The sequence below is a fragment of the Brassica napus genome, chromosome A9, assembly GCF_020379485.1.
Source record: "Brassica napus cultivar Da-Ae chromosome A9, Da-Ae, whole genome shotgun sequence".
Lineage (NCBI taxonomy): Eukaryota > Viridiplantae > Streptophyta > Magnoliopsida > Brassicales > Brassicaceae > Brassica > Brassica napus.
The window spans coordinates 18,130,159-18,157,966 of NC_063442.1; the positions used below are offsets into that span (position 1 = coordinate 18,130,159).

Sequence of the window (27,808 nt, forward strand, 5' to 3'; positions counted from 1 at the left end):
ATACCATTGCAAAAGAATCCTCACACTAATAAAGTAAAAACTAACAAAACCGAACTGTACATATTGCTATAAAACCTCAAAGACAATACTCAGTGTTATTACCTTGTCCAAATGTAGCCAAAACCATACACAATAGGTATCCTTTAAGCTAACAACCTTTAAGCTAATATACTGATCCAATTTTCGGCCAAGATTCAAAATTATTAAAGAGATACATACTTAGATTAAAATATGCGCCTTGTGCAGAATAAATACTTACTTTATATTTTTCTGCATATTATGAAATAATAAAATAATTAGTATATATTAGATAACTAAGAAAACAGTTACTATTATGTAATAAATTGTCTTGCACGTATAAATCAAATGGCCGTTCTCGTTTATTCGCAATCATTTTAGAATAAATAAATCAAAACAATCAATCTCCTCTATCGTATATGATATATAATTAAATTTAAATAATATGAAACATATATATATATATTAACATAAACACCTATTAAAATAAAATTATTTATTTATATAATTTTCTTATCATTGTATCTTATTCTAGAAAAAAAATAAAAATTGATCATAAAAGTTTATGTAAAATTTTTAACAGTTTTAGCAATTATACTCGTTTTGAAAAATTCAAAATATTACATATACAAAAAAAATCTAAATTTTTAATATATAATTAATGTAATTGTGTAATTTATTTAATAGTAAAAAAAATAAACAAAAATGATAGAAAGCATACAGATTATTAGTAAATCTTTATTATTTAAAATCACTAATTAATATATATATATATATTATAATCACCTTAGGTAATTTCGTATGTTTTATTTAAAAAAATAATATATAATAAATAACCACCTTGCTTTAGTCAATATCATATAATTGGTATTAAATGTTTCTAGTGAAATATAAAAATCGAGTTGGACCAACATATTTTTTAATTTTAATGTAAAACTGACGCGTAAAACTAATTAACTACTTAATTGATTGACATATAAACAAAAGATCTTTTTTAATTATTATAAAATTAAAATTACATCTTTTCAAATGTTTCTCAATTAATATATAGAGGATGAACTTTTTATTTGACTACAAATGAGTAATGCCATCTTCGTTGTTCCTAAGCAGTAACTCCCAACAGTTTCTTCAGGTCCTTCTGCAATTGTGGATTGGCAAATGAACAACGATTAGAGAAACTTTAGGGTCTCTACAAATCAAACAAGAGGTACAGGACAGACTATTATATGTGAGACATTTACCTCGATGCTGAGAGGAGAAGTGGTTGGAGCGTACCGGTCCACGACATTTCCATCTTTGTCAACCAAGAACTTGGAGAAGTTCCACTTGATGCCGCTCCCAAAAAGCCCGCCTTTGCTTGATTTCAGAAACTTGTAGATTGGAGCAGCCTTGTCACCGTTCACATCAACCTGCGCATTACATAGTGTGAAGCTAGAAGTCAAGTCCAAGAAGAGAACAAACAAATCTAAAAAGAAACAAACAAGTATATGATCTGAAAATGGTTCACTAAACACATAAATCATAGAATAAAAAGACCATAAGAAGAACTTGTCTTAAATATTTTGACAGAGTAAGTGATCTCTCGTTTTGTGTGTGTTATTGAGACACTGAAACCAATAACTCAGTTTACTGATCCAAACTAAAACCAGGAGTTAATACCCCAAAGAACAAAGAAAAGGTTGATACCTTGTCGAAAATGGGGTACTCAGCCTTGAAACGGGTACAAGCAAACTGAACAATCTCTTCGTTAGAACCAGGTTCTTGATTCCCAAACTGGTTACAAGGGAACGCAAGGATCTCAAACCCTAAAAAACATTATAACACACAATTGTCATTTATACAAATATGGTTCCTTGAAGAAACAAGTAAAACACACAAAAAAAGTATACCATGATCTTTGTACTTTTGATAGAGCTGCGCAAGCTCAGTATAGTTCGAATTGGTCAAGCCACTGCACCAAAGACAAAGGATCCAAAGAAACTGCTTAATTACCATTGATCGAAATTGACTCAGATTTGTAATTATGATATTAAAAAAAAAATTGCAAAAGAAATGAAAATAGGGAAAACATAATACCACTGAGAAGCAACGTTGACAATCAACAGAACCTTCCCCTTGTAGATGCTTAGATCCACTTCGTTTCCCTTCGCGTCCTGAAAAAATCCCCAAAACAGAAATTATATTTTTTTTTAGCTTTCAAAACTCTGATTCAGAAAAACAAGTTTCAATGAATCCGTAGGGAGAGAGATTTTGAACCTTGACTGTGAAATCATGGACGGATTTTGGGGAGGAGGAAGTAGCAGCAGCCATCTCGAAATTTTAGTTAATGGAAGCGAAGGAATTGGATTCGTTGATGAGAGCTGAAAAGGAATCGAGTTTCAATGAGATCAGAGATATCGATCGATGATTGATTCTTATATAGCTAAGCTAGCAGCACATTCTTTTCACATATAATTATATTTTTATTTTTATTTGTTATTCAGCAGCTTCTTTCTCCATGTCAGTGGTTGGAGGATTGGTGGTACACGTAGGAGCCAATGAGTATGTGCTTACGTTATATCAGTTGTGTGTGAACGCTAACGAGATATTTTTTTCTAACTTCAACGCATTAGGGAATATTATTGTACACATTGTGCCGTCAATACTCAATACTATAATTTTCAAACATGTCAGCATAGTTATCTAAAGATAAATTCTAATTAAAAATATTATTATTTTAACTTTTTCATTTGTTTTTTTATTTATAATAATAGTTAATTATTTCTTAGATACTCAACATTGTAATGAAGTTGCTCTAAAGATATATAGTTTTATCTATCTATTTTAATATAAGCTTAATATTTGTATCCTTTATCAATCAAAGTTTAAATGAAATTTTTTGAAACTTGTTCAAGTTTTTATTTATTTAAACTTATTAACAAAAGAGAATATGATTTACTATCTATTATTAAAGGTATAGGAAATACTTAGTTAGAGTTAGCTTTAGTTTCTATCTACAATCATATAAATTATCAATCATGTTTTATATAATTTTGAAAAATAAAATCAAAACATATTGATATATGAATATCTTTTTTTTATATTTTCATTTAACTTGTACAGCTAAATTAGATATACTTATATCAAAATTTATATATTAAATTTTACAGTAAATTTTTTGCATAAAGCTCAACCAATTGGCCTTAGAATGGATATGTATTACTTTTTAATCTGAATTGTATAAATTATATATTTTATAGTTTTTTGGTACCTGTCTGCAAGAGTGAATGGTTTGTTCGAGGAATCTAGAAGTTCATAGACAAAAACAAATTCTCAACCTCTTTAACAATAAGATAAACGTTTGACTATTCATTTTGTCTTCTAGTATAGAACAAAACTGGGAATAATGAACCCATCGATACCCTTCATGATTGTAGCTACCGTGGAAAAGGAAACACGCTTGTGAATAGCATACATACAAAAGTCTGCATGTTCAAACCAAAATAATATTCATGAACAAAAAAAATACCCTAGGATAATTCTAACAAAGTTTATGTCACAAATATAGATTTTAAAAATCAAAATGACCAAAATATTTTATTAAAAAGTAAATATACATTTATATTCCTAGAGTTAACTAATCTAAATGGATGGGGATAACTAATCGCAACCTCTTTAACAATAAGATAAATATATTTCATTTGGATTTAGACTTTAGAGTTAATGGATGGAGATTATTTAGAGTTAATGGATGGAGATATGAAATTTAAAATTTTATAAAATAAAAACTAAATATTTAAAATTTGAAAATAAAAATTTTAAAAATAGTTTCAAAAAGTATTTTCGAATTAAAAGAAAATTGAAGAAAAAAGAATTATTTTTTTAATTTTAATTTTTTTATTTTTTATATATAGAGTATTAACATCATTTTACCTATTAAATGAAACATTTTGATCATTTTTCTCCTTGTGATCTATTTTTGTGATCAGACCTTGAAAATAGTGTATTTAGGAGAATTGCCCAATAAAAAAAGTTTTGATAATATGTTTTATATAAATAATAAAATAATGAAAAATTGTAGTTTTAGACGTTTCTATTACTTTTATGTCAGTCCCTCGTAACCATAAGTTGAAATCCAAATGTTTATAAACTTCTCAAATGAACAAAAACATTGTATTTCAATAAGAAACTTATAAAATTATCGTCCAACAGTAACATAAATTACATGAAACGAAATTAAAAGGCTTAAAGCATACTGTCCGTTCGAGCAGGCAAACGACGGAAGAAGTTAACCGGAACAGAAGGAAGACGGTGCCGGAACCTTGGATGCCTCATCATGTAGAAACCAGCCAACGCAACAACAATCTGAATCGGTGTTATGAAGAAAACCATGGCCGCAAGAAAGCAGAATATAACATATATCGCGGTCGCACGTGGATCTCTCCAGCTTAAAAGAGCTTGAAAACGCTCTCCTTGCGTTGCAAGATCTCCGATCACGGTCTGAATCCTCCCCGCAACACTTCTAAGACGGTCGTACCTTAACCGCACCAAGTCAGGGTTTCTGGTGGTTGGGAACGTATCAAACTCTTCATCGAGCTCGTCTGCATGAACCGCTTCGGCCTGAGAGATTTTCGTGTTCATGTGCGGTGGATAACGCGGTCTGAACCGGTAGTTCCAGAGTCCTATCAGAAACATGTAGAGAAACATCGTCGGGAGGATCAGTTCCGGGAGACACACAAGCATCAGAAACAGAACATGGACGAGAACGGTCGTGATAGGGTTTCGCCACGAGCAAATATCGGAGAACCATTTCCCGACAGCTATAACGCCGGAGAAAACGGTCATCATCCGGAAGAAGTTAGCTTTGCTCTTACGCATACTCCACAAATGAGAATCCGTGTCGGACATAAACTCAATGATCTCTTTTCGTAGTGGCGGCTCTGCTCTGCCTAGCCGGGCCGCCACTATATTGACCGCTTGGTGCCTGAGCATGTCTTGTTGCATAACCGAGAACGGCCTAACGTAATGCATTTTGGGCAGAAGCGGTTTAGAGTATTGATAAAGCATGTTTGCGAACGAGACGCATGTGAACCTCACTGCCATATGCAGCTCGCCCATCTTCTTAACCCCAGTGGGGTGAAGAACGAGCAGAGGATAAGAATGTGTGTAGATCCGACCAGTCTCTAATGTAGACAACCTAATACGGATCTTCCCAATCTTCACATCCCTGTTTCCCTTTTCACTGAGCTGTCCGTTATCGAATACACCAACCGTCAGAACCGTGGCTGGATCAAATACCTCCCATGTGTACTGTTCATTATACTTGGGACACAAGTTATCCACCATTGTCCTTGTTCTAACCCACTTTTGTCCGTATTTTGCAACGCAGAAAGTGTCAGAAGTTCCTCTGCCTTCTCTGGTTTTCATTGGGTGGAGTCCAACAGCGTTTAAGATCCCGAGCTCGAGAACTCCAATGGGTTGTCTCCAAAGTGGTCTTGCGGATGGGCGTAGATCGCTGCTGTAATGTGTAGACTCGTCCAAAACATGGTATCCTCCTTCAAGACAAACTCGGAGATGAATCCTCATAGAGAATTTTTCTCTCTTGAGCTGATCCACATCTACAATAACCGGTCTCTCCAGATTATACCTACGAAACACACATTTCAATAAAATCATATAAAACCATGCCTTCTTAATTATATTCATTTTGAGAGTAATCAATCATTAGAAAAATTACCAGCGCGAATGTATCATATGGTCATCAGCTCGCTTCTCTACCGTGTTCAAAGGAATGTAAGTACGTCCTAGTATCTCGTCCTTTCCTGGAGCCACCCGGTCCTCCACGGTGAGAACCAAATGGTCTTCGAAGGGCTCTGCTGCAACAAATAAAAAGTCTTCATTCCATACCGCACCAAGGGTTCGAGCTTGGCATGGTCTTGTCTTCATGACTTGGTTTCCTAGCTGCGCTTTGACATAAACATCCGGGAACCTATGTTTCTCTGTCGGAACCAAGTCTTGTGCTTCGACCACATTCACACGCACGTACCATAGACGAGGTGCGTGATAGACCTATACGTAATCAAAACGATAGCAAAAATAATCAAAAACATTTCTTCAAAATTCATAAAATAGTGTAAAATTATATATTTTGTTAAAATTTCAAATTTATTGCATGCAAAAAGAATAAAAAATAAGACTAACCCTGAAGTCTATGACTTGACTAGGAGAAACTGGTAAAAACAGAGAAAACAGAGCGTACATTGACATTGCCTTCAGTTAATATTTAGCCACAGACTTCTAAAAATTTTATTTGCCTTTGCATGCTAAAACATATCAACGTAAGAAAAACAAACACTATAACATAACAAAAGTAAAATTTTGAGGTTACCTTTGAACGTAGAACTGCTGAGATAGCTGGAGAACAATCAACAGGCATTGCAGCATCTGAATGCCAAGCATCAGAGAAAGCTTCATCCGCTTGTGTACCGATCCAAACAGCGAGCATTAGCTCACCTTTGATTTTTTCTCCTTTCTTGTCCTCTAACCTATACCATTGTGGAGCAAGAGGGCTGTCCGGAGGCACCCGTAGAGGAATATCGTTAATGTCAAACCGAACAAAGCCGACATAATCATCTTTCAAAAGATCTTTGTCCTTAACTACCACTTCCAACACCGAGGCTTGCATTCGCTCTTTCGCGAATGCAAATACTTGGTTCCATTCTGGATGCTGTCTCTTCTCAAAATGTCGTGTGATTCCTTTGTAGTTCCCTACTTTCACCTAGAAAACAAAATATTTTAAGAAAATATGAGAATGTACTCTCCCACATGGGAGTTTATATATAAGAGACTTGGGATCAATCTACTTATAATCAGATGGTTTTAATTCAAACTTAACAGGAAACACTTTTGTATCAAATGTATTTTTTGACACTTTAATAGGAAACACTTTTGTATCAAAATTAATTACCTCGACGAAAGGATCAACACTCCCTGTTATATCCATTATAGGAAGCTCACGAGCTTTGACGACGCGGACATAGAGGAAATACATTCTCTCGACAAGATCATAAGTACTCCTAGCGGTTTTATCTTTGTGAATAACACGTCCACCAACGACTCGTCCACCACCAAGATTCGGGCTTGTTTCCTTAAGAGCAAAATCCGCAGGCTGAGCCGAAGCAATTGAATGCGCATGGATTAGCTTTGAAGGTGGTGCTGGTTCGGGTCTCATCTCGTCTGCTTGATGCTTTGGAACGTAATGCTGATGATGCTCATTGTGATTATCCGGTTCAGCGGATGAAGAAGAAGGTTCATTAGGTCCTTGTGAATGTTGTTGCTGTTGATGTTCCTGAGCGTTGTTTGGGAGGTTGTAAAAGACATGACGTCTATCAGATCTATGTTCTACCTTCATTGCTGAAACTGTCATAAAGGAAAATTTCCAAGTAAATAAAGCCGTTGTTCTAAGCATTGATAATAGTATCATAATACGTAGAAGTCAGTATATATAACTCAAACAGGACAGATCCTTAAGGGTGCAAATGCTTGACACATTTGAGAAAAAAATGAGTAAAATAGACTATTCCGTTGGACTCCTCGAACAATCACTGTTTTAAGTATCTGTATGATCGAATTCCCGGATCAAAATCAAACAAAAACCAAAATTTATTATATATACTTAACTGGATCTAAATAAACAAATTGTTCTTTAGTATATAACTGGCCTGAACTAAATAAACCTAATAAATATGTAAATTATAAATAGATCAGATTTTGTTAGCTAATACTATAAGTTTAATTATTATTTGAAGTTTCATTTTTTTTGTAATCAAAGAACAAACAAAAACGAACCAAGTTTTATATCAATTTTGTTAGGTTTTAACTCGGTGTAGAATCCCAAATAAGCTAAACATATTCAAAGTAAAAAAAAAATCATTAGAGCTATGTTTAAAAAGAAAAGAAAAAAGAGGTTAATACGTACTTGTTGGGTGTGCCGGATCTAGGTTATCAGTGGCTGCAGAGGATTTCAAAGATGCTTCGTCAGTTATGTAAACTTTCAAACCGAGCTCACCTCTCACACGAGAGAAAATCCCACGTTTCTCCATGGGGAAGTGAAGAACAACAGCATCAGAATGAGGGACAAAAGAGGTCCCTGGGAGAGATACCTTGCCAAGGAAGGAGCGTCCATTAGTAGGTCTGTTGTGGCTATAAGCTTGAGCTTCAAGAGTGAGATAGTGTAGTCGAGAAGGATCTGAGATGTTGAAGAAAAAACTCTCGTTCCAAACGGGGTTTAAGTCTCGATCTTTGATGGTTGTTCGGTGCTTCTGACCGTCGAAGTATAGTTCAACGAAAGCGTTTGCGGTTCCTTGACCGTCTTTTGGGAAGAGATTGTGTGCTCCGATCACGTCTACCCCGAGTTTTAGATTGCTCATCATCATGAGATCTCCGATCTTATTTTGTTGGATTTGATGAAAACTTATGAAAACGATTGTTATTCTGCTTAAAAATCAAATGAACAAGACTTAAAAAAGAATCAACCATTTATAACTTCAGTTTCGATAAAGGGTCTGGAAACTATATATAACATTATAATATTATACGCACATGCATTCAGTATATGCATGTATAGGTTGTCGAGAAGTTAAAGTTATTATGGAAAGACCAACTTAGATTTCATGTAAGGGTGGACAGTGTTTCTTGGAAATTTCTTAAATGTTTCTCACCTAGAACAAAATCAGAACCGACTTTACTGTATATAATATATAATAATGCAAATTTGTCTTACAAGTTGATAGGGTATGGTCTGCCTTAACATATTGACCATATGTATAAATAGGATATGGTGTACCTCAACGTATGAATAACTAAAAGATAAAAAAGAGATAACAAATTTAAGTTTATAAAAGAAACACTCTTCGTACAGAGTCATAGATTGGAATATATACTAAAGAAAGGTCAACTCTGTGCACTCTTTTCTTGATTGGGTTAAATGAATCGAGGGAGGAAAGTTCAAGATGGAAAAAAACCCATATATTATATCTCCACATAAATGCAGACGCGTATACAAGAGCGAGTGAATGCATTCATGTACTTATACTAAAGAGTCGATTTGATCCATGCTTTAAGGTAAAGATCCTAAAAGAACGGTCGTCTCACATGAGTTTGCTTGACTTATAAGAATTGAGCTGCTCTTAAGATCTAAACTTCCACCAATAGTACTATGTAGGTTTGTTTATGCGAGTGCATAATATGATGATTACATACACATAGTGGTTACTGCGCTTTTTTCACTGCTCCTTTGATTTCGATGAGAATTGTCCGTAAAATCTAAACAAAGGGATTCACTTTCTTGCAAGAAACGGTGGCATCGTGATTTTCATATATGTTGGAAGGTTTACAAAAATTGATTTGATTACATATGTCATCAAAGTATACTTACTTTTCAATCACACATTTGGAAAGAATCCAAAGTTAGCCGTGATTGAAATGGAGTACTTGAAGAATAGATGACGTATCAGAATGTCTTCCTCATTTTTGGTTTTGCCCCTTTTTTGTCTATACTTTGGACGAGTCTACCAAAAGTGGTTGCGTTCCTTAATGTGACGATGAACATTCCGTTTTCTTTTCGAGTGATTTACAGTGAAAGTCACTTTTTGAGATTTTATTACACAATAAAGCAGTTACAACTACTAGGGTAGTTTTATTATGGTTGTTTACTTTGCTGTCCCTAACTAAGCTCGTGTAGTGGATTTTATAGTTTCTTTTTCTTTAGTTTAATGTTTTAAATAAAACTGGAAGAAAAAAAGCAGTAAACGACGTTCAGAGCCACATCTTCTTTTTTTTTTCTAATCTCTTACACGTTTACCTAGGTAAAAATTTTGCTGAGAAAAGTTGAAAAAATCAAGCCGAGAGACTTAATCGGTTTGACGACGGAGACGGTGGAGCTAGATGCGTAGTCTCAGATCTCAATCAACTAGCCACAACCCGATGCTCAAAATATCAATTGGATAGTTATTCATCCATGGTCAAAGTCACAAATTTATCTTTCTTCTCGAATGAATCAACTCCTCATTTATTTTTGTCTCCGCCATCATCTCCGCCTCACTTATTGCTGCTCTCCGACAATCTGAGTTTAATTACCAGCTCAAAGTGTATTAAACTTCTTTGTCTACTACTCTTTTTATTCTGTGGCCGGAGAACTTAGATACATAATCATCTTCGGCTCACTTGTCGTCGCCTCTGCCTCACTTGATTCTACTCTCCATCAAGTCTGATTACCGCTTTGAACTATACGGCACCGCCAGTCAAAGCGTCCGTCTTGTTAACGCCACCTGAATATGTTGGGTATATAGAATTTAGATTTTCTTTTACTAATAATGCATAGCAAAATTTCAATTTAAATAAGCATTATGTGCTCTTGGTTGCAGTGATGTGGTTGCTGTTTGTAATCTTAAGTGCAATATTAGTCATATGAGCACATGTAGATTTCATATAAACTGTGTACACTTTGTTGATGCGTACACGTGGATATCATATAATATAAAAGGAGTACACATGTACATAAAAAATCTCTCTAATCTTTGTACATATATCCATATCTATTTTTACAGATTTCATATGGTAGCATGGATGTAAACATTGTATATCAAGTGTCTTTAAAACCAATACTTGAATACAAATGAAATTAACAACTCAAATATAATGTACAAGCAAAAGAAACGTGAAAGAAAAACATGATCATAATCTAAATCAGAGCACAAGTTTTCAAGACAGTGTGGGGAAGAAAACGATCAAGTATTTAAATTTGGAACTAGAAACTTCTTGTTTTGTCACTATTAGGCTTAGCGGTATTGTGTATTCCTAATCTATGTTGATGTATTAAGTTTTGTACATATGTGTATGGGTTGCAATTGTACATTTTGATATTGGGTATACTTGTAAATGTTGACAAGCGTACACGTGGATAATGGACAAGCGTACGTGTGGACAATTATATGTGTACACCAGAATATTAATCCACATGTACAGTAAGTACAATATTTGAACTAATGTTTACAATCTAGGCTTAAACACAATTTCATCACCCATCACCAAAATTAACATCAAACAAAACACTACTTGTCTATGGACAAAACTTATAATACGCAAATACAAAACATGAATTTGTTTATAACAAATCATATTTTACCTCTAATAGACATTCAACTAGATGTTTACATCTGTTTTCAAGACTAAACTTATTGCTTCTCCAACAAAAAGAGAATGAGTCTTTTAAGTTACTCTGACTTCTTTTGGTGACTGAATTAGACTAAGCCTCAATGCTCACAACCTCATTATCTTCCTTGAAGAAGATGTTCATGGCCTCTTTGGCGACTTCAATGTGGCTACAAAAACTAAACCAACGTCTAATATATGAAACTTAAATAGAGAACTTAAGAAATAATTACAAACATCAAATAATTTTTATCAGAATAAAAAAGTAAGATTTGCAAAATAATCTTTAGTGAATTTGTAAAAAATCAGGAAATTTAGGCAGTGTCGGAGATGCCTGGTGGCGGAAACGCCGGAGAATGGTGACAGAGATGCGGAGAATCGGTGGCGGAGACGCTGGAACCGGAGAACAATGGCGGAGACGGCATAGAATAGTGGTGAAGATGCCGCCTCTCAGCTGCTTCTTTTCTGCATCTTCTATATCGCTTCATCCACATCTTCACAATAGCTTCTACAACAATGGCCAAGTAAAGAGAAAGAAAAGAAAAGAAACAAGGAAAAAAAGTTTGTGTTATTTTAGTTAAATATTAATTAGTTTTGAATTAGTAGGTTAGGTGATAAGGGTAACGTTGGGTTTGTACAGGTTGGAAAAAGTGAAAAGTGTGTTGGAAAGAGGGAAGAGTGTGTAAGGAGCGGAAACTGTCCTAGAGTGTTATAAGAAAGTGTAAAACTGACTTAGAATGTAATATTTTCTTTTCTTCTCTATATGTTGTACGGTGTGATCTGGAAAAACATATTGCACAAGATACAAAAGGACGAGTCTCTGATTTTTATCCGTTAGACTGTGTATAAGACTTTCCCGTTCCAATGTGAACAGGCTTTGAAGTAGTTCTTTTGATAACATGAATTTCATTACCAGAGGTCATTAGCTCAACTTTCCAGTTCCAAAATTAATATAACATCCATAACATGCTGTGATTTAAGGGTTAGAGAGGATTATGGACTTCGGCCCCAAACCTCCTGATATTAAAAAAAAACATGAATCTCATTTCACACCTTCTTTTCTAAATTTTTTTCCTCTAATATAATATTATATGTACCCTAAACCTATAAGCATAGTGCAATAATCAACGCAGATTCAATTTTTTTTGCTTAAAAACCATCTATGCTTTTAAAATGCATGATTACCTTTTCGACAAAATTTAATGTTCATTTAGCACTTGAATATTTATCGTCAAAATATTTGTTACAAACAAAAATACAAATACAATATTATTAAAATCTGATAAATAAAGAATGAATAAATAATATTTAAAATTTTAAAACTTTAAACAAAACTCTATTTAGATAAAATGTTTATTTTAGTTTTTAGGTTAGCCCTAACCTGATCCAACGAGTCCCAAACAAACTTTATTCCCATAAGGATTTAGCCCAAAATTTCTAACTTTACTAATATAAACTTAGATACTTTTAGGGTTGGATAGAGTATGTGAGTGGAATTAATCGTGAGTTCAAGAATCTGAAGAGGTTGAGTTAGCGATGCTCTTTCGTCAAAACTGCAGGAGTACTATTGCTAATCACAGGCCTCCAAAACCTCGCGACCCTTAATCTGTCACATTGCAAAGACTTGGCTCGGTATGGTGACCCGTTGCCTATTGACAATTATGTACAAGTAGCGTCTCAGAAACTTGATAAATTTATCACATGTACTCAAGGTTGCAGCTTCTGCAAAGAGCAACGGGGATTGCCCTGGTCTAAGCATTGGCGAGATGATGAGATTGATGAACTTGAATTCTGAAAAGCTTTGTTGATGTTTTCCTTCTATCAACAAAGCTTACATATATATCTCATATTACAAGATGGTTATGTTTCATTTTATGTTTGTCTTTTTATTCTAAATCTTTGCATTAACATCTCTTAGTATACCTTATTACTTTTTTTTGGAACGCTAATATATCTTATTAGTATACATATAAAATAATGATAATACATAGTTTCAGTGCCATCTCAAATTGTACCAAGTTCAAAATATTAATGAGATATTGAAAGATCAGTGATATAGTTTTAAAGTTAAACTAGAGCTTGACCCGCGCGTCCGCGCGGATGTTTATTTTAAGTTTTTATAAATAAAGTTTTATTTGTATTAGTTATAATATATATTTTAAAATTTTCCTGTTCAAATAAATATTTAATATGAAATTTCTAAACACAATTATTTTCTTGTTTATATTGAGTAATTTTATTTTATCCTGTAAACCATCAATTGTATGATCAACGTTTTTAGAATATGACATGTATACCAGAACAAATGTATTTTTATTTTTCTTATGGATCAAAATTTTATGATATTATATAATAATTTTTTTGTATGTACTATTTATGGATTAAAATTTTATGATAATGAATAGTAAAATTGTTGTTTATACTATATATTATGTGAAATTAGTAAAATAGTTACCATATAATGTATGTATTTAATTATGAAATTTATATATGAAATTAATTATTTCCAAATACACATATATAAAATAAATAGGAAAAGACAAAGAATACAAAAACCTAGGTTTATTAATTATTGTTGTCATAAATGTTTAGTTAGAATTTGATTTTGGAAATACATTAATTAAATAAGAAAAGACAAAGAATCATAAAAGGTAAGTTAATTAATAATTTCAGTTGCATGCTATTGTAAATAAGTTGAAAAATTAAGGAATATTTTATTTTTATACTTCTCTTTTAATAGTATACTATACGTGTAACCTTTTTTAAAAAGAAAATTACAAGCACTAAATTATAAGTAACTAAAATTTATAGTCTTAGATCCTAATTTATACATTAGGTTTTTAAGAATATTTTTTAGAATCGGATTATGTTAGATGCGTCATACTTGCATAGCGAGTATCTGTCATTTAATAAATGTGATTTCATATAACCTCATATATTATCCATCTTATTATCAAAATGTTCATGGGTTTCGAGCATCCTAAAAATTGCACATTAAGATGATAAAAAAATATTACTTTTATTTGGTTTAAGAAAATAAAACATTACTTTTGAGTGTATCAATGCAGAAGGCTCTGAGAGCTTATATATAACCATTTCAGTTTAAGTATATTAAGATTTGACATAACTTTTATCAATAATCCGTCCCCTAATGATCCATGTTATGAACCTGCTGCTCCCGTATATGGAATAATTGTTATCCTATGTTCATGCAATTCACTCACTTAGTGCTGTCTTCTTTCGAGTTTTCAACTTTTGTTTGTCTCTTTGTAACTTCTTGGTATGTATCTGAAGAAGATGTCCCTGATAGGAGTTGCCCATATGTCCCTCCAAAGAATGTGACCCAGATTTAAACCGTGAAATATACGTATGAGTTGCATTTATATATTTTTTCCATTTAACCTGTTCCAATTATACACAGAAACTATAACATTTTGTGAATACGAATTACACGAGGAAGAATCCAAATCCATAAAACTGTACAACATTACAGAAGACCACTCCCATCAGAAGAAATCATCAACCGCTACATTAGATGAAGGCAGCTCACGCTCATCTTCCTTCTCCATCTCCAACTCTGGTTCGAACTCCGTCAGTTCAACAGCCGCAAGCTTCTTCAAATCAATAACAGATAGCTCATCCAACCTCCTCACCACCAGATCAGCCGCTCCAAGCTCATACATCGGATGCTTACTAGCCACAGCCACACACTTCATCTTCCCGTCATGAGCCGCCTCTATCGTCTGGTTCGAGTTTCCAAACACGATGCACCGTTCGGGTATGAAATCAAGAAGCTGCGCTGCGTAGACAAACATCTCAGGATCCGGTTTACCTCTGTGAACATCTTCAGACGCAACTATGACACTGAAGAACTTCTTGATCCCTATGGAACCAACGGCATTCTCCAGCGTCTCGCGAGGACGGGTGGAGACCAAAGCCATGGGGATCTTGTTATTCATCAAGACATTGACAAACTCCTGTGACCCGTCTCTGAGTCTATACACTCCTCCATGCAAAGCCTTGAAGATCTCTTCTTTCCGCGAAGCCATCCTCCTAACTTGCGCAGGGTCCCTCGACCAACACAGAACCTCGGAGATAGCTTGCTCGTTCTTCATCCCTTCGATGCGTCTGAGGATAAAAGCCGGAGGAGGAGACTTACCTTCCTCCTGAGCTAACGTAAGCCAAGACTGGGTCTCAAGGTCAGGACTGTCTTCAATCAAAACCCCTTCCCACTCAAAGATGGCACCCAACCAACCGCAGCCCATACGCTCCTGCCGTAGCAGAGGGTTATGCAAGGAAGGCTTGTCGGCTTTGTTCTCAGGAGGCCACAAACCGGGTTTATCAACCGAGCCGGAGTCGAGATAGTTCCAAGTCCTCGGTAGCTTCCTCCCGTCTTTCTTCTTAAAGGCAGGCATCTCCTTCGTCAGCTCCATAGCGAGAGCCCTGATTGGCTTCTTTACCACGCTCTGCATCTTATCAAAGACAACCCTGAATCGAACCGTGTTCTGGGATCTCTGCATCTTATCAAAGACAGAGATCCTCGCGATCGAAGGCCGATGACCCACCAAAGACACAGCATCCGCCATCGTTACAGAATCAAGAAGAAACCCCTAAATTCAAATCTCTCTACCGATTATCAAACCCAGAATCAAGAACCAAACAGCTTTCACACCGGTACAATTCCAAAAGCCTAATCGATCACCTACCCTCAGAATCCATTAGAAAGATCGAAACTTACGAGTATAGAGACACTCCAGCGGAGAAGCTTACAAGACCCAGATGACGAAACTTGAAGATCGATCAATGTACACGAGAAAGAAAGAGGGAATTTTGGATTGAAACCTGAGAATGGAAACTTCAAACGCGAAGAAGGTTAATTTGTGATTCTCTTTATGTTTTCTTGATTATTTTATTTTATTATGTGTGTGATTGTAATAATTCGAAGAGAAGCCATTGATCCAGATATTTCTGGTTTCGTTTATCTCACGGTGGATAAACACCCACGTGTCAGATGCTGGAGGTGTCTACGGAAAAGATTATTCGACGACGAAATACCGCTACCGCTGCAAGAGAGGAGATTCCTCCTTTGCCACGTCTCTCTATCTCTAGTCACCTGTCTTTTACAAAACTCGTATCCAGTACTAGAGTTCAGATTATCGCCCCAGGCCCATTTTTGTTGTTAGCCCAGATAATAAGCTAACTAGTCTCTTTTTGATTCATAAAAATAAAGCTCCCTAGTCTAAATTTTATTTCCTACCGTATAAATATTAGGAAAATTAGGTGTTATGCCCGTACATGCGTACATAATCTTCTAACGAATAATTATTAGTTTAAATCAAACCAGTGTGATAAATTATTATTTATCTTTTCAAACAAATTAAATCAAACATCAAATTATTTATATTTGATAAAGATTTTTATTAAAACATTCAAATATTAAAAATATTTAAGAAAATATCTTTATGCATCTTTTACCTGATTAATATTTGATTATAAATTTTTGTATATCTTAATTTAAATATTTTATAATAGAAAATTATTATGTTAAGATAACAACACAATTTATATGAATTGTCTTATTTTAAAAAAAATTATGATATTATTAATATAAAATTTTGAGATAACAACACAATTCATTTTTAATTATATATATATATATATTCATTAAGATAACAACACAACATGTGAATTATCTTCTTTTTTAAAAAATGATATTATTAATATAAATTCGTTTTTAGTTATATAATAAAAAAATCATCAAGGGCAACAATGACATTAACCAGTCTAACTTTAAATGTGAATGCTTGAATGCAAAAAAAATCACTTTGCAAATAATAATATAGATCGCACCTGAGAACTAGCCCCATACATAAAAACTGGAACCGACCTGAAATGAACCGGTTCGGTTGTGCCATATATACCCACATGATTTTACAGTCTTTACCCATGGATATCGTTTCGGTTACGGTTCTAGTTCCTACTTGGAAACGATCAGATTACCCGATTAAACCGAAATACCAACCTTAAAATCTAGCATATAAGGTAAAATAACATTAACCCCACTCGAACCCATACTGAATAGAAAGAGTGAGAAAATGTTACCATCAGGCAACTTTAACTTTAGCGTATTCTCTTACATCATAAATATATATAGTATTTCTATATTAAAATACTTATAAATTGACTCGAACCCTGGTAAGATTGACGAATGGACAAGTGTAACTACTAGACCACTTCGATTAACAATTTATGTTAGACATTTTATATATATATAGATATATTTATTTGATTCACATATTAAACGGGTATTTAGAACCGACACAGAACCAACAATATCTGAATCGAAACCAAACTGAAATCTCATAAGTATCTATTGGGTACAAGAATCATTTATCCGATAAATCCAAAAGCGAATGGATCTTGCCCGAATCCGAACCGAATACCCGAATGTCCAGAGCTACTGATAATATCAATACTATTAAAAGGGAAGGAGTCCTAAAAAGTCTACCTATAAAAGTTGTTTGGACAATTTCATTAGCTAACAATATTTTTGGTCTTACCATAATATTTAACTAATAACAGTGCATAACCAAATATTTCTCTAATCATAATTTATGTATTGATATCGTAGACATTTATTGTTACCTATATATTTGGAAATGTTAGCATCAGTTATGGGGTTAATTTTATATCCACCTATATATTTGGAAAATATATATCTTTTTCAACCCAAATATATATTTTCTCTGGGGTTGATTTTTATTCAATCAATATATTGATATCACTGAACGATATATTTTTGATGAGATTCTAATAATACTAATTGAATCATGTATTGAGTGAGGATGATTAGAATAGGAAACATCAAGTTTATGACTAAGAAGTAAGCTCGACAAAATGTAAGTAGGTCGTGTGTGTTAGATATATTAATAGGTAGATGTATTAATTTAATAAAATGAGTCGTTAAATATTAGTATGCTTAGGTGGTAGTCGAGTTGTTAATATATAGGTGGGTGTGTGTTAACTAGAGTAGAACCTCTATAATAATGTTAGAATTTTGAAATTTTATTAATTTATAGAGATAGTAATTACAAAAATTTTCTTATTTACATTTCTTATTTTAAGATAAGAAATATATATGATTTTAATGTATAGATATTAATTATTATTTTTGAAATTTGAAAGTTATATTAATTTTATTATATTATTTGGTGTATATATTATATATTGCATAGAGCTTAAATGTGGTTTTAGATATAATATTACTAAATTTTATCAAAAATATATGAAGTGTTAAGAGAATATAAAGATACTTACATTGTGAATATAAAACAAATAATATAATAATAGGTTATTAATTATATAAAATATGTATACATATAAATTATTAATTTATAATTTTCATGTGACCATATATTTACATATAATTTTCTAAAAAAAATTATCATCTTATTATTTTATTGATTTGTGTCAAATTTTGAATCAGTCCAAGTTGGAACCGACGAAATTTATTAATTTATAGGGATTATTAATTTATCGAGGTTCTACTGTATAAGGCTGAAGTATTAAAAATTGTTAAAGGTAAAAAAATTTCTGAAAATATGATGGCACAAAAATAATATGTCATTAAATTTTTTTTGATTAACATAATATATTTCTGAAAATATGATGGCACAAAAACGCGGTGCAACAAATTTTGCAAGTAGATTTTTGAGATGATTTCCTTTTAATAGTATAGAAAGATATAACTTGTGATGTATGTCACAACTTTTGTAATTTAATAAATTCATTGTTATCAACTTATTACAGAATTTAAACATGTAACAATATTTTATATACTTTGTTTTATTTTTGTGTATTTTGATAGTTAATATACATATAAATAAATGTGACCAGAATTTTTTATATATATATTTACCCCACTTTATAATTTTTATACTACTAAATATACAAATTTAATTTTAAAATTTGAACACATTCTTCGAATCCATATAAATCAATAGTGTTTATTTAAACCAAATATATAATATATATATATATATAATAATTTTATGTCTGTTGAATCAAACAATAAACTGCGTTTTGAAAACGTCTGGTCCGAATCGCAGTTCTATTTCAATGTTTATGTGAATCCACATTATCTTATAAAAATTCATTTAAAATAATAATAATTTAATTTCAAATTTAAGTTAGCGCTTTTTAAGCGCGGATCAAAATCTAATTATGAAAGTTAAATCAGTACCATAGATAATCGTGAATATTTATTTTTTGGTATTAAACAATGTATCATGTAGCAAATAACATATCAGCTACCAAATTATAATTATGTATCGCTTAACAAATTATGTATCAAACAATTTATCAACTAACAAATAACGTATCAGCTAATAAATAATTTATCAAACAACACAGCTAAAAAATTATGAATCAAACAATGTTTCAATCACAATTTTTTTTTTCACATTTCGTTTATCACTAACCGAACGAGGATATCAACCTAATTATACCTTCTCTCTTGTATATATAATCAATTCTCTCAAGAAAAAAACTACGACACTCAAATCTCCTAGAGACATAAATGTACAGTTTTCTGAAAACATAGACTTCTAACACGTGGCTAGTCTGGACCCACTTCTGTGGGAGCCCGAATACCCATGCATAATTAAAAAAAAGTGTACATTTTTCTCAACAGCCCTAGTGCAATATAATATATGTTTGAATATACATATACATACACCTAACCTTCTCTAGTAATTCCAAATTCACCGGTTCGGTTTGGATTTTCTATGTTAGTGATTACTAAATTTTTTTTTCATCGGCAATTTATTATAATCACATTACCAAAAAAAAAACATTACAAACCTGGAACCCGAACAAGAGAGGTTATAGAGGTTTAGCCCAACACAGAGCACCGTCGACCGGAGAAGGTGTAGAGATGATGACCTTTTTCGTTCTCTCTCGATTTATTTTGTTATTTTTTTCTTGTGCTTTAACTAGGTTAAGGTTTATTGATTAGTCTAACTACTTGAAATATATAGATTTTGAAACTTTATTCGCGCCACACTTGTAAGAGAGATAATGAATCATCTTGTAATATGTCATACACTTTACGGTAATTTCGTACCAATATATTCAAATGAAAATAAACTGAAACTTATTCGTTTACAGAAAGTACAAAGAAATACATACATCGAAAGACATACCCCACGATGTGAAAACATTACATGGTTAATGGTTTACTATTGTACACCATTGATTTATTCTGTCACAAACTCGAAAGGTGTTCTCAATTTATTCATAAAATCAAAACACCCCCATTTATTTATTACTATAGCATATAAAAAGACATAGGCTTACATAAGCACCCTTTAGTTGACACCATTGACAGCTTTGCGTGGAGTTTCACCTGAAATGGAGTGGCGATCACAAAAGCTCTTCAATCTATCAAATGCATCCTCCAAAGTTGGAGTATCCATGTCAATAGAATGCCTCACCCAGTTCTTCAAAGTAAAAGCAATCCCTAAACCAAACCAGCACACAATATATAAGTTGTTTTGTTAAAATTATCAAACAGAAAAAATGATTGTCTCCCTTGGTAGACCGCTAAACGTTGGACATAGATAATGAATACCTGGTAAAAGGACGAGGTTTTCCTCAGTAGCTAATTTTTCACAGAAGTCTTCATCATCTTCAATGTCCACAAAGGATGATAAGTTCAGCTCGGTCTGCGAGTAGAAAAGAAAACATAATTTAAAGAACACAATTATACAGAGAAGGTTAGAATAAGTTCTAAAGATGCATAGTAATGATAGAATACCCAAAAGAAGGTGCACGCTTCAGGTTTCATGTAGCAGGTGAGGGAAGGTATGCTCTTGAGCTTATAATATGCAAACTCGGTTGCAACTTTCAGAAAGCTCTGCCTCCTTTGGAAGAAATCTTTACCAGTTTTCTCCAAGATGGTGGGAATGGCCGCCTACATAATAAAAACCTGACACATTAGCTATATAATTGATAATAACTGGAATAGTCCGTAACATTTTATTTTATATTGTTACAGAAAGTGTCCGAATCAGAAAGTCTCGTACCTGGATAACGGTTGGTGGTTTAGAATTTAGATCAAGGAACTGTTTTATAGCAGCTAAAACCTGTCCATATAAAACAAGATTAGGAAAAAAGTTCATAAGAATGAACGTTGATAACTCTTAATATCAAACATAGTACGTGCATACTGAATATTAATGATACATTTCATTCATATATTTGCTTAAAGAGTGATGGAGAAAAATAGACCGGACATTTTTGGATTTAAAGACACCATCTAGGTCGTGAAGCGCGATCCAGCCAGTTCGCCATCCAGGGACAGACCATCCCTTCGATATGGACCCGAGTGTAACCACCGGTACAATGGACGAGAATTTTCCCATGGGAACGAAGGGATTACTCCCAAACACCGACCAACGAAAAACTTCGTCAGAAACAACCGTTATTCCAAGCTCTCGAGCCAACACAGCGAGCTAAGATTCATTAATATACAAACAGTCAAAGGATTATAACATAAGGCCATGTGAATACTTGGATAACTAATTAGAGTATAGGTGAAAATACCTGCTTGAGATGTATAAGAGAATATACGAAGATAATCTCATTGATATCGAATACTCTGTTTTAGGAACATTCTGTTTATACTTGACTTAGTCTACAAGTCTTGTCTCTGTATATAAACTGACGTCTATTGTCACTGTAATAATAAGATCAATACATTCCTTACATGGTATCAAGAGCCATCCGATAACCCTAATTATTTTTTTCTGTTCTCCAGCCGCCTACGGCTTCATTCTCTTCTTCTTCTTCCTTTCTCTCGATCTGTTCTTTCTCTCTCAACCATGGCCACCAACGCAGAAATAATTGATGAGACACAACCACTGCTCAACCTCAACATGGTCAACATCACAAAACTAACCTCCACAAACTACATGACGTGGAGCATGCAAATCCATGCCCTGCTTGAAGGCTACGACCTCGCTGGACACATCGACGACACGACTCCCGCACCAGACGAAACAATCACCACTCATGGAGAAACGACAGTCAACCCTGACTTTACCAAATGGCGTCGCCAAGATCGTCTAATCTACAGCGGTCTCGTCGGTACTCTCTCTCCACCCATCCAAGCGTTGATCACAAACACCAAATCCGCTCGTGATGTTTGGAAATCACTCAGCGCCACTTACGCAACCCCAAGCCGTGGTCACATTCAACAACTCCGTCTCCAATTGAAGCACTTCACAAAAGGAGACAAAAGCATCGACGAGTACATGAGAGGCCTCACAACTCGATTCGATCAGCTTGGACTACTAGGAAAGCCGCTGGAGCACGAAGACAAGATTGAGTACATAATCGATGGACTTCCTGAGGAGTACAAGTCGGTTACAGATCAAATCGAGGGACGAGACACAACTCCGTCAATTGTCGAGATACATGAGAAGCTGATCAACAAAGAAGCCAAACTCCTTGCCGTCGCTACTCCACCGTCGAACTCTATTCCGATGACTGCGAATATTGCCTCTGCTCGTCCCAAGCAACACCAGTCGCAGAACTACAGAGGAAACAACCCCAACTGGAACGTAAACTCCAAGCCCAACACTTACCCCTCGCAGAAACAAGACGCTCGCCCTACCAAAGGCTATCAAGGCAAATGTCAGCTCTGCGGAGTGTTTGGTCACAGCGCCAGACGCTGCACTCAGATGTCTCAGCACTATACAAACGTTGGAACCTCTCCTTTTCGCCCCTGGCAACCACGAGCTAACATGGCGGTTGCAGCTCAACATCCTACCAATGCCTGGCTCATGGACTCAGGCGCCACTCACCACCTCACCAGCGACCTCCAGAACTTGGCTCTACACCAACCCTATCTCGGTGATGATTCAGTTCTTATAGGCGACGGGTCCGGTCTGTCTATCACTCATACCGGTTCCATTTCTCTGCCTTCTTCTACACGCAACTTGCGTTTAAATGATGTTCTTTGTGTTCCAAACATTAAAAAGAATCTCATATCTGTTTATCGTCTATGTAATGCTAACAAGGTTTCGGTTGAATTTTTCTCTGCTTCTTTTCAGGTGAAGGATCTCAGCTCGGGAATCCCGTTAATCCAAGGCAAGACCAAGGATGAGCTGTACGAGTGGCCAGCCAAACCTTCTACCCTTCACTCCTTTTTCGTCTCTTCCAAACCACAAATAACGCCTTCGGATTGGCACTTTCGTCTTGGCCATCCCTCGGCATCTATACTTAAGTCTATTATTTCCAAATTTTCTTTACCCTGTTCGCAGTCTGTAACCCAAAACTCTTTATGTTCAGATTGTGCTATCAATAAAACTCACAAATTGCCTTTTCACCAAACAACCATCTCTTCTTCCCGACCACTCCAATATATATTCACTGATCTATGGAGCTCCCCTGTTGTCTCCATTGATAATTACAAGTATTATCTTGTACTTGTAGACCACTACAGCCGCTATACTTGGATGTATCCTCTGAAACTCAAGTCTCAAGTCAAAGAAGTATTCAAGATCTTCAAAGCTCTGGTCGAAAACCACTTCTCTCTCAAGATTGGAACCTTATTTTCTGATAACGGTGGCGAGTTTCTGGCGCTTCGTCAACTACTTGCAGACGCTGGTATCTCTCACCTAACCTCCCCACCACATACACCGGAGCATAACGGCATATCTGAGAGAAAACATCGACATGTGGTTGAGACAGGCCTCACCCTACTCACTCATGCTTCAATGCCGAAGTCTTACTGGACTTACGCATTTGCTGTCGCAACCTACCTGATCAATCGCCAACCCACTGCAGTCCTCGACATGGATTCACCCTTTCACAAGCTCTTTGGGACTCAACCTAACTACAGCAAGCTCAGAGTCTTTGGCTCTCTTTGTTTCCCCTGGTTGAGACCCTACACTGCTCACAAGCTCGAAGACAGATCCACACCGTGTGTCTTCATCGGCTACTCCCCAACCCAGAGTGCATACCTCTGCCTACAACCACACACTGGTCGCATTTACGTATCGAGACATGTTCGTTTCGACGAAAGAATGTTCCCTTTCAAAACCATGACTTCGCCTCAACCAAAACCTCAAGAAAATATCTCTCCACCCACAAACACATCACCCCCTGTCACATCCATACCATTACCCAAACCTATCCCAACGACCAACCCTCCAAACCCTACACCACCACTCGTGCAGCAAACGGGAATCTCGAACTCAGCTCCTTCCCTGCCAGAACAGGTAAATTCTTCTTCGACTTTGCATAGTCTTACTAACGATAACAGTGCTAGTGCAGAGCAGTCCGCGGGCTCACAATCCTCTGTTCCGGCGTCTCCAAATGTAGCTTCAGATTCTTCTTCCACGCCTGAGCAACACCAAGCATCACCAACACCACCACCAGCTACAAGCTCACCTACGCATGAGCCTGCTCAGCCCCCAAATACACATCCTATGGTCACAAGAAGGAAGAATCAAATCACCAAGCCAAACTCCAAGTACAACTACTCTGCTGCTCTATCATCTGGTGTCCCCGCTGAACCAAACACGCTCAGTCAAGCCCTTAAAGACAAGCGTTGGCGAGGCTCCATGTCAACTGAGATAGACGCGTTTGTACGCAACGGTACCTATGACTTAGTCCCGCGGAAACCAGAGTACAATGTAGTGGGATGCAGATGGTTGTACAAGAACAAGTTCAACTCCGATGGTACTCCTCGCTGCTGCAAATCTCGTCTCGTTGCAAAAGGATACAATCAAGAGTATGGTCGCGACTACACGGAAACGTTCAGTCCCGTCATCAAAGCCACTACACTTCGTCTTGTGCTCGACATTGCTGTCAGTTACTCATGGCCCATACAGCAACTCGACGTCAACAACGCATTCTAGCAAGGAACACTCACCGAGGAGGTTTACATGGATCAACCACCCGGCTTCGTGGACACAGACCGGCCAGACTTCGTTTGCAAACTGAATAAAGCGGTTTATGGCCTTAAGCAAGCTCCACGAGCGTGGTATAATGAACTTAGCAACTTCCTCATCAGTCTTGGCTTCATCAACTCACTGGCTGATACATCTCTATTCATTCTTCGCCGCGGCTCGCAGATCATCTATCTTCTCATTTACGTCGACGACATCTTGATCACTGGTAACACTACTGCTGGCATATCTCGCGTTCTTGCTCTACTTGCCGAAAGGTTTTCAGTCAAAGACGCGGAAGACTTGAATTATTTTCTCGGTATTGAGGCTCACCGTACACCGCAGGGTCTGCATCTCTCGCAACGGAAATATGTGCTTGATCTTCTCCACAAGTACGATATGTCCAACGCAAAACCAGTAACCACTCCCATGGCGTCCTCACCAAAGTTACACTTACGTTCTGGTACAGCCCTCACTGACCCGACAAAATACAGACGCTTGATCGGGAGTCTCCAATATCTCCAATTCACTCGCCTAGACATCGCATATGCGGTCAACAAGTTATCTCAGTTCATGCATATGCCCACCGAAGACCACTGGCAAGCTGCGAAGAGAATCCTACGGTACCTTGCTGGAACACCAACACATGGCATATTCTTCTCCGCGTCAAACAAACTGGTCCTCCATGCTTACTCGGATGCGGACTGGGCAGGAGACTCAGATGAATACGTCTCCACCAACTCCTATATTGTTTATCTCGGTCGTCATCCCATCTCTTGGACATCCAAGAAGCAAAACGGAGTGGCCCGGTCGTCTACTGAAGCAGAATATCGGGCAGTAGCTAATGCTGCATCGGAACTCAGTTGGATCTGCAACCTCTTGTCTGAACTTGGCATCACTCTTCTATCACCACCGGTTGTCTACTGTGATAATGTTGGCGCGACCTTTCTCTGTGCGAATCCACTTTTTCACTCCCGCATGAAGCATATCGCCATCGACTATCATTTTGTGCGAAATCAAGTTCAGAAGGGAGCTCTCCGGGTTTCTCATGTCAATACACGCGATCAACTAGCAGACGCTCTAACAAAGCCGCTAACTCGAGCTCGATTCATGGAACTTCGAAGCAAGATTGGAGTACAACTTCCTACTCCATCTTGAGGGGGTATATAAGAGAATATACGAAGATAATCTCATTGATATCGAATACTCTGTTTTAGGAACATTCTGTTTATACTTGACTTAGTCTACAAATCTTGTCTCTGTATATAAACTGACGTCTATTGTCACTGTAATAATAAGATCAATACATTCCTTACAAGATGAGCTTCAGAGTAGGTGTTCCCGTTGGGATTGTGCGGGTTTATTATAAATATTGCGAATGTGTTCTCATCCGCTGCCGCTCGGACGCTGTCAAGGTCAATCTCATAGTTCTTTTCGCGAAGAAATTCGTAATTGCGGACCTCAAGGTGCTTGAAGATGGAACGGATTAAGTTACTTGGGTAGCCTGGCTTGGGAAGCAAGATGTTGGCATTTGGTTTAGCCAATGTATCAACGGCAAGCTCGATGGCTTGTTTGCATCCAACGGTCATAAACACGTCATCAGGTGACAGTTGCTTCGGAAGATCTCTGTTTAGGTAATCTGCTACTGCCCTGAGAAAAGCAAAAACTATGGGTCACTTTTTGTCAAAGAGGTCTAAAATTAATAAACTATGCTACTATAATTCTATGTATGTATATATCACCTTTTGGCCGCCGGAAGGCCAATACTGGGAGCATAGGCGTTTCCAGTGCCGAATAGGACGGCTTTAACAACAGCCCTTTCAGCGGTGTGGCTAGTCCAGTGCCGGCTTTAAGGGTGTGCGGACAGTGCATTTGCACCGGGTCCCGTCCTATTAATTATTTTTTTCTTTGCATTTTAGGGCCCAAATTTTCTGAAAATTTGTAAAATAGGGCCCAAAATTTTACAAACATAATTAACACACCACATTTTGTTTATGTTTATATATTGCACAGGGCCCAAACACCTTTTGAGCCGGGCCTGGGCTAGTCTCGGCAGTTTCACCTCGTGGAGGCAAAATGGCCTTTCCTTGAGGATCGCACAGAGCAAATAGTTTAGAGGTGTAAGTGCTTAGTGAGGCTTCTGAGGCGGCCTTGCCCTCATCGCTGCCACTGAACTGCCAGTCAACGCTTTCGTTGTTCGCCATCTTTTTTTTTCCTTTTATTTCCTTACGTAGTTTTTTCTGTTTTTGGATGATTACTCTCGTTACTACTAGTGAGATTATATAGTACAAGTTTTTACACTTTTTCTTATCAAAGTTTATACTTCGCGTGGTTAAATAAGAAAAGAAAGGAACTAAATGCATCTCCAGTCCCCTACATGTTAGAACGTTTCCTCTAATCACGGTAAGTACAAAATGTAAAACTAACTGTCAATGGAAAATAGGTAATTTTTTTTTGGATCAAATAGGTAATTTATATAAAATATTTTATCAGACAGAAAAATCACGTGCTATTTGGATTTTCAATTATACAAGGTGATATTATATAATATAGTACCAAACTTATTTTCGGTTTTCTTTCTATCCGTAGTTCTTACCATCGGTAACGGCCGTGTGTCACCATCAACACATAAACGCAAGACT

General features: G+C 35.8%; 4 protein-coding genes across 5 annotated transcripts; all 4 read right to left on the bottom strand.

Annotated features, from left to right (window-relative positions):
- Positions 1-995: 995 nt before the first annotated feature.
- On the bottom strand, positions 996-2,540 carry LOC106422382 (probable phospholipid hydroperoxide glutathione peroxidase 6, mitochondrial). Its single transcript, XM_013863174.3, has 6 exons — positions 2,275-2,540; positions 2,095-2,171; positions 1,908-1,969; positions 1,705-1,823; positions 1,260-1,427; positions 996-1,156 (listed from the first exon to the last, which is right to left on the bottom strand). Exons 1-6 carry the CDS (start codon positions 2,326-2,328, stop codon positions 1,121-1,123), a joined length of 516 nt encoding a protein of 171 aa, XP_013718628.2. The 5' UTR covers positions 2,329-2,540; the 3' UTR covers positions 996-1,120.
- Positions 2,541-4,156: 1,616 nt separating this feature from the next.
- Positions 4,157-8,902, bottom strand: LOC106422362 (FT-interacting protein 7-like). Its single transcript, XM_048740830.1, has 5 exons — positions 7,976-8,902; positions 6,965-7,416; positions 6,386-6,775; positions 5,735-6,066; positions 4,157-5,644 (listed from the first exon to the last, which is right to left on the bottom strand). The coding sequence occupies exons 1-5, from the start codon at positions 8,430-8,432 to the stop codon at positions 4,243-4,245; spliced, it is 3,033 nt and encodes a 1,010-aa protein (XP_048596787.1). The 5' UTR covers positions 8,433-8,902; the 3' UTR covers positions 4,157-4,242.
- A 5,668-nt stretch (positions 8,903-14,570) lies between these two features.
- Positions 14,571-16,138, bottom strand: LOC106422372 (5-amino-6-(5-phospho-D-ribitylamino)uracil phosphatase, chloroplastic-like). Of its 2 annotated transcripts, none has more exons than XM_048740831.1 (2): positions 15,979-16,138; positions 14,571-15,946 (listed from the first exon to the last, which is right to left on the bottom strand). In XM_048740831.1, exon 2 carries the CDS (start codon positions 15,792-15,794, stop codon positions 14,715-14,717), a length of 1,080 nt encoding a protein of 359 aa, XP_048596788.1. In that variant the 5' UTR covers positions 15,795-15,946; positions 15,979-16,138; the 3' UTR covers positions 14,571-14,714. The 2 variants fall into 2 exon arrangements, with proteins under 2 accessions (XP_048596788.1, XP_013718617.2); XM_013863163.3 differs by having other exon boundaries at positions 14,571-15,941; positions 15,974-16,105.
- A 4,207-nt stretch (positions 16,139-20,345) lies between these two features.
- On the bottom strand, positions 20,346-27,434 carry LOC125578341 (cystine lyase CORI3-like). Its single transcript, XM_048740832.1, has 9 exons — positions 27,216-27,434; positions 26,909-27,004; positions 26,488-26,816; positions 21,814-21,824; positions 21,504-21,722; positions 21,294-21,353; positions 21,026-21,181; positions 20,840-20,933; positions 20,346-20,728 (listed from the first exon to the last, which is right to left on the bottom strand). Exons 1-9 carry the CDS (start codon positions 27,368-27,370, stop codon positions 20,577-20,579), a joined length of 1,272 nt encoding a protein of 423 aa, XP_048596789.1. The 5' UTR covers positions 27,371-27,434; the 3' UTR covers positions 20,346-20,576.
- Positions 27,435-27,808: the final 374 nt, after the last annotated feature.

Excerpts from the sequence above, each read along its gene's own strand:
- LOC106422382 (XM_013863174.3), bottom strand. The coding sequence starts at position 2,328 with ATGGCTGCTGCTACTTCCTCCTCCCCAAAATCCGTCCATGATTTCACA. Across the intron at positions 1,428-1,704 it reads AGTACCCCATTTTCGACAAG|GTTGATGTGAACGGTGACAA; the intron begins GTATCAACCTTT and ends TGTAATGCGCAG. Across the intron at positions 1,157-1,259 it reads CTTCTCCTCTCAGCATCGAG|AAGGACCTGAAGAAACTGTT; the intron begins GTAAATGTCTCA and ends CCACAATTGCAG.
- LOC106422362 (XM_048740830.1), bottom strand. The coding sequence starts at position 8,432 with ATGATGATGAGCAATCTAAAACTCGGGGTAGACGTGATCGGAGCACAC. Across the intron at positions 7,417-7,975 it reads AGATCCGGCACACCCAACAA|TTTCAGCAATGAAGGTAGAA; the intron begins GTACGTATTAAC and ends CCTTTATGACAG. Across the intron at positions 6,067-6,385 it reads CAGCAGTTCTACGTTCAAAG|GTCTATCACGCACCTCGTCT; the intron begins GTAACCTCAAAA and ends GATTACGTATAG.
- LOC106422372 (XM_048740831.1), bottom strand. The coding sequence starts at position 15,794 with ATGGCGGATGCTGTGTCTTTGGTGGGTCATCGGCCTTCGATCGCGAGG.
- LOC125578341 (XM_048740832.1), bottom strand. The coding sequence starts at position 27,370 with ATGGCGAACAACGAAAGCGTTGACTGGCAGTTCAGTGGCAGCGATGAG. Across the intron at positions 26,817-26,908 it reads GGCCTTCCGGCGGCCAAAAG|GGCAGTAGCAGATTACCTAA; the intron begins GTGATATATACA and ends TGCTTTTCTCAG. Across the intron at positions 21,182-21,293 it reads AACCACCAACCGTTATCCAG|GCGGCCATTCCCACCATCTT; the intron begins GTACGAGACTTT and ends TTTATTATGTAG.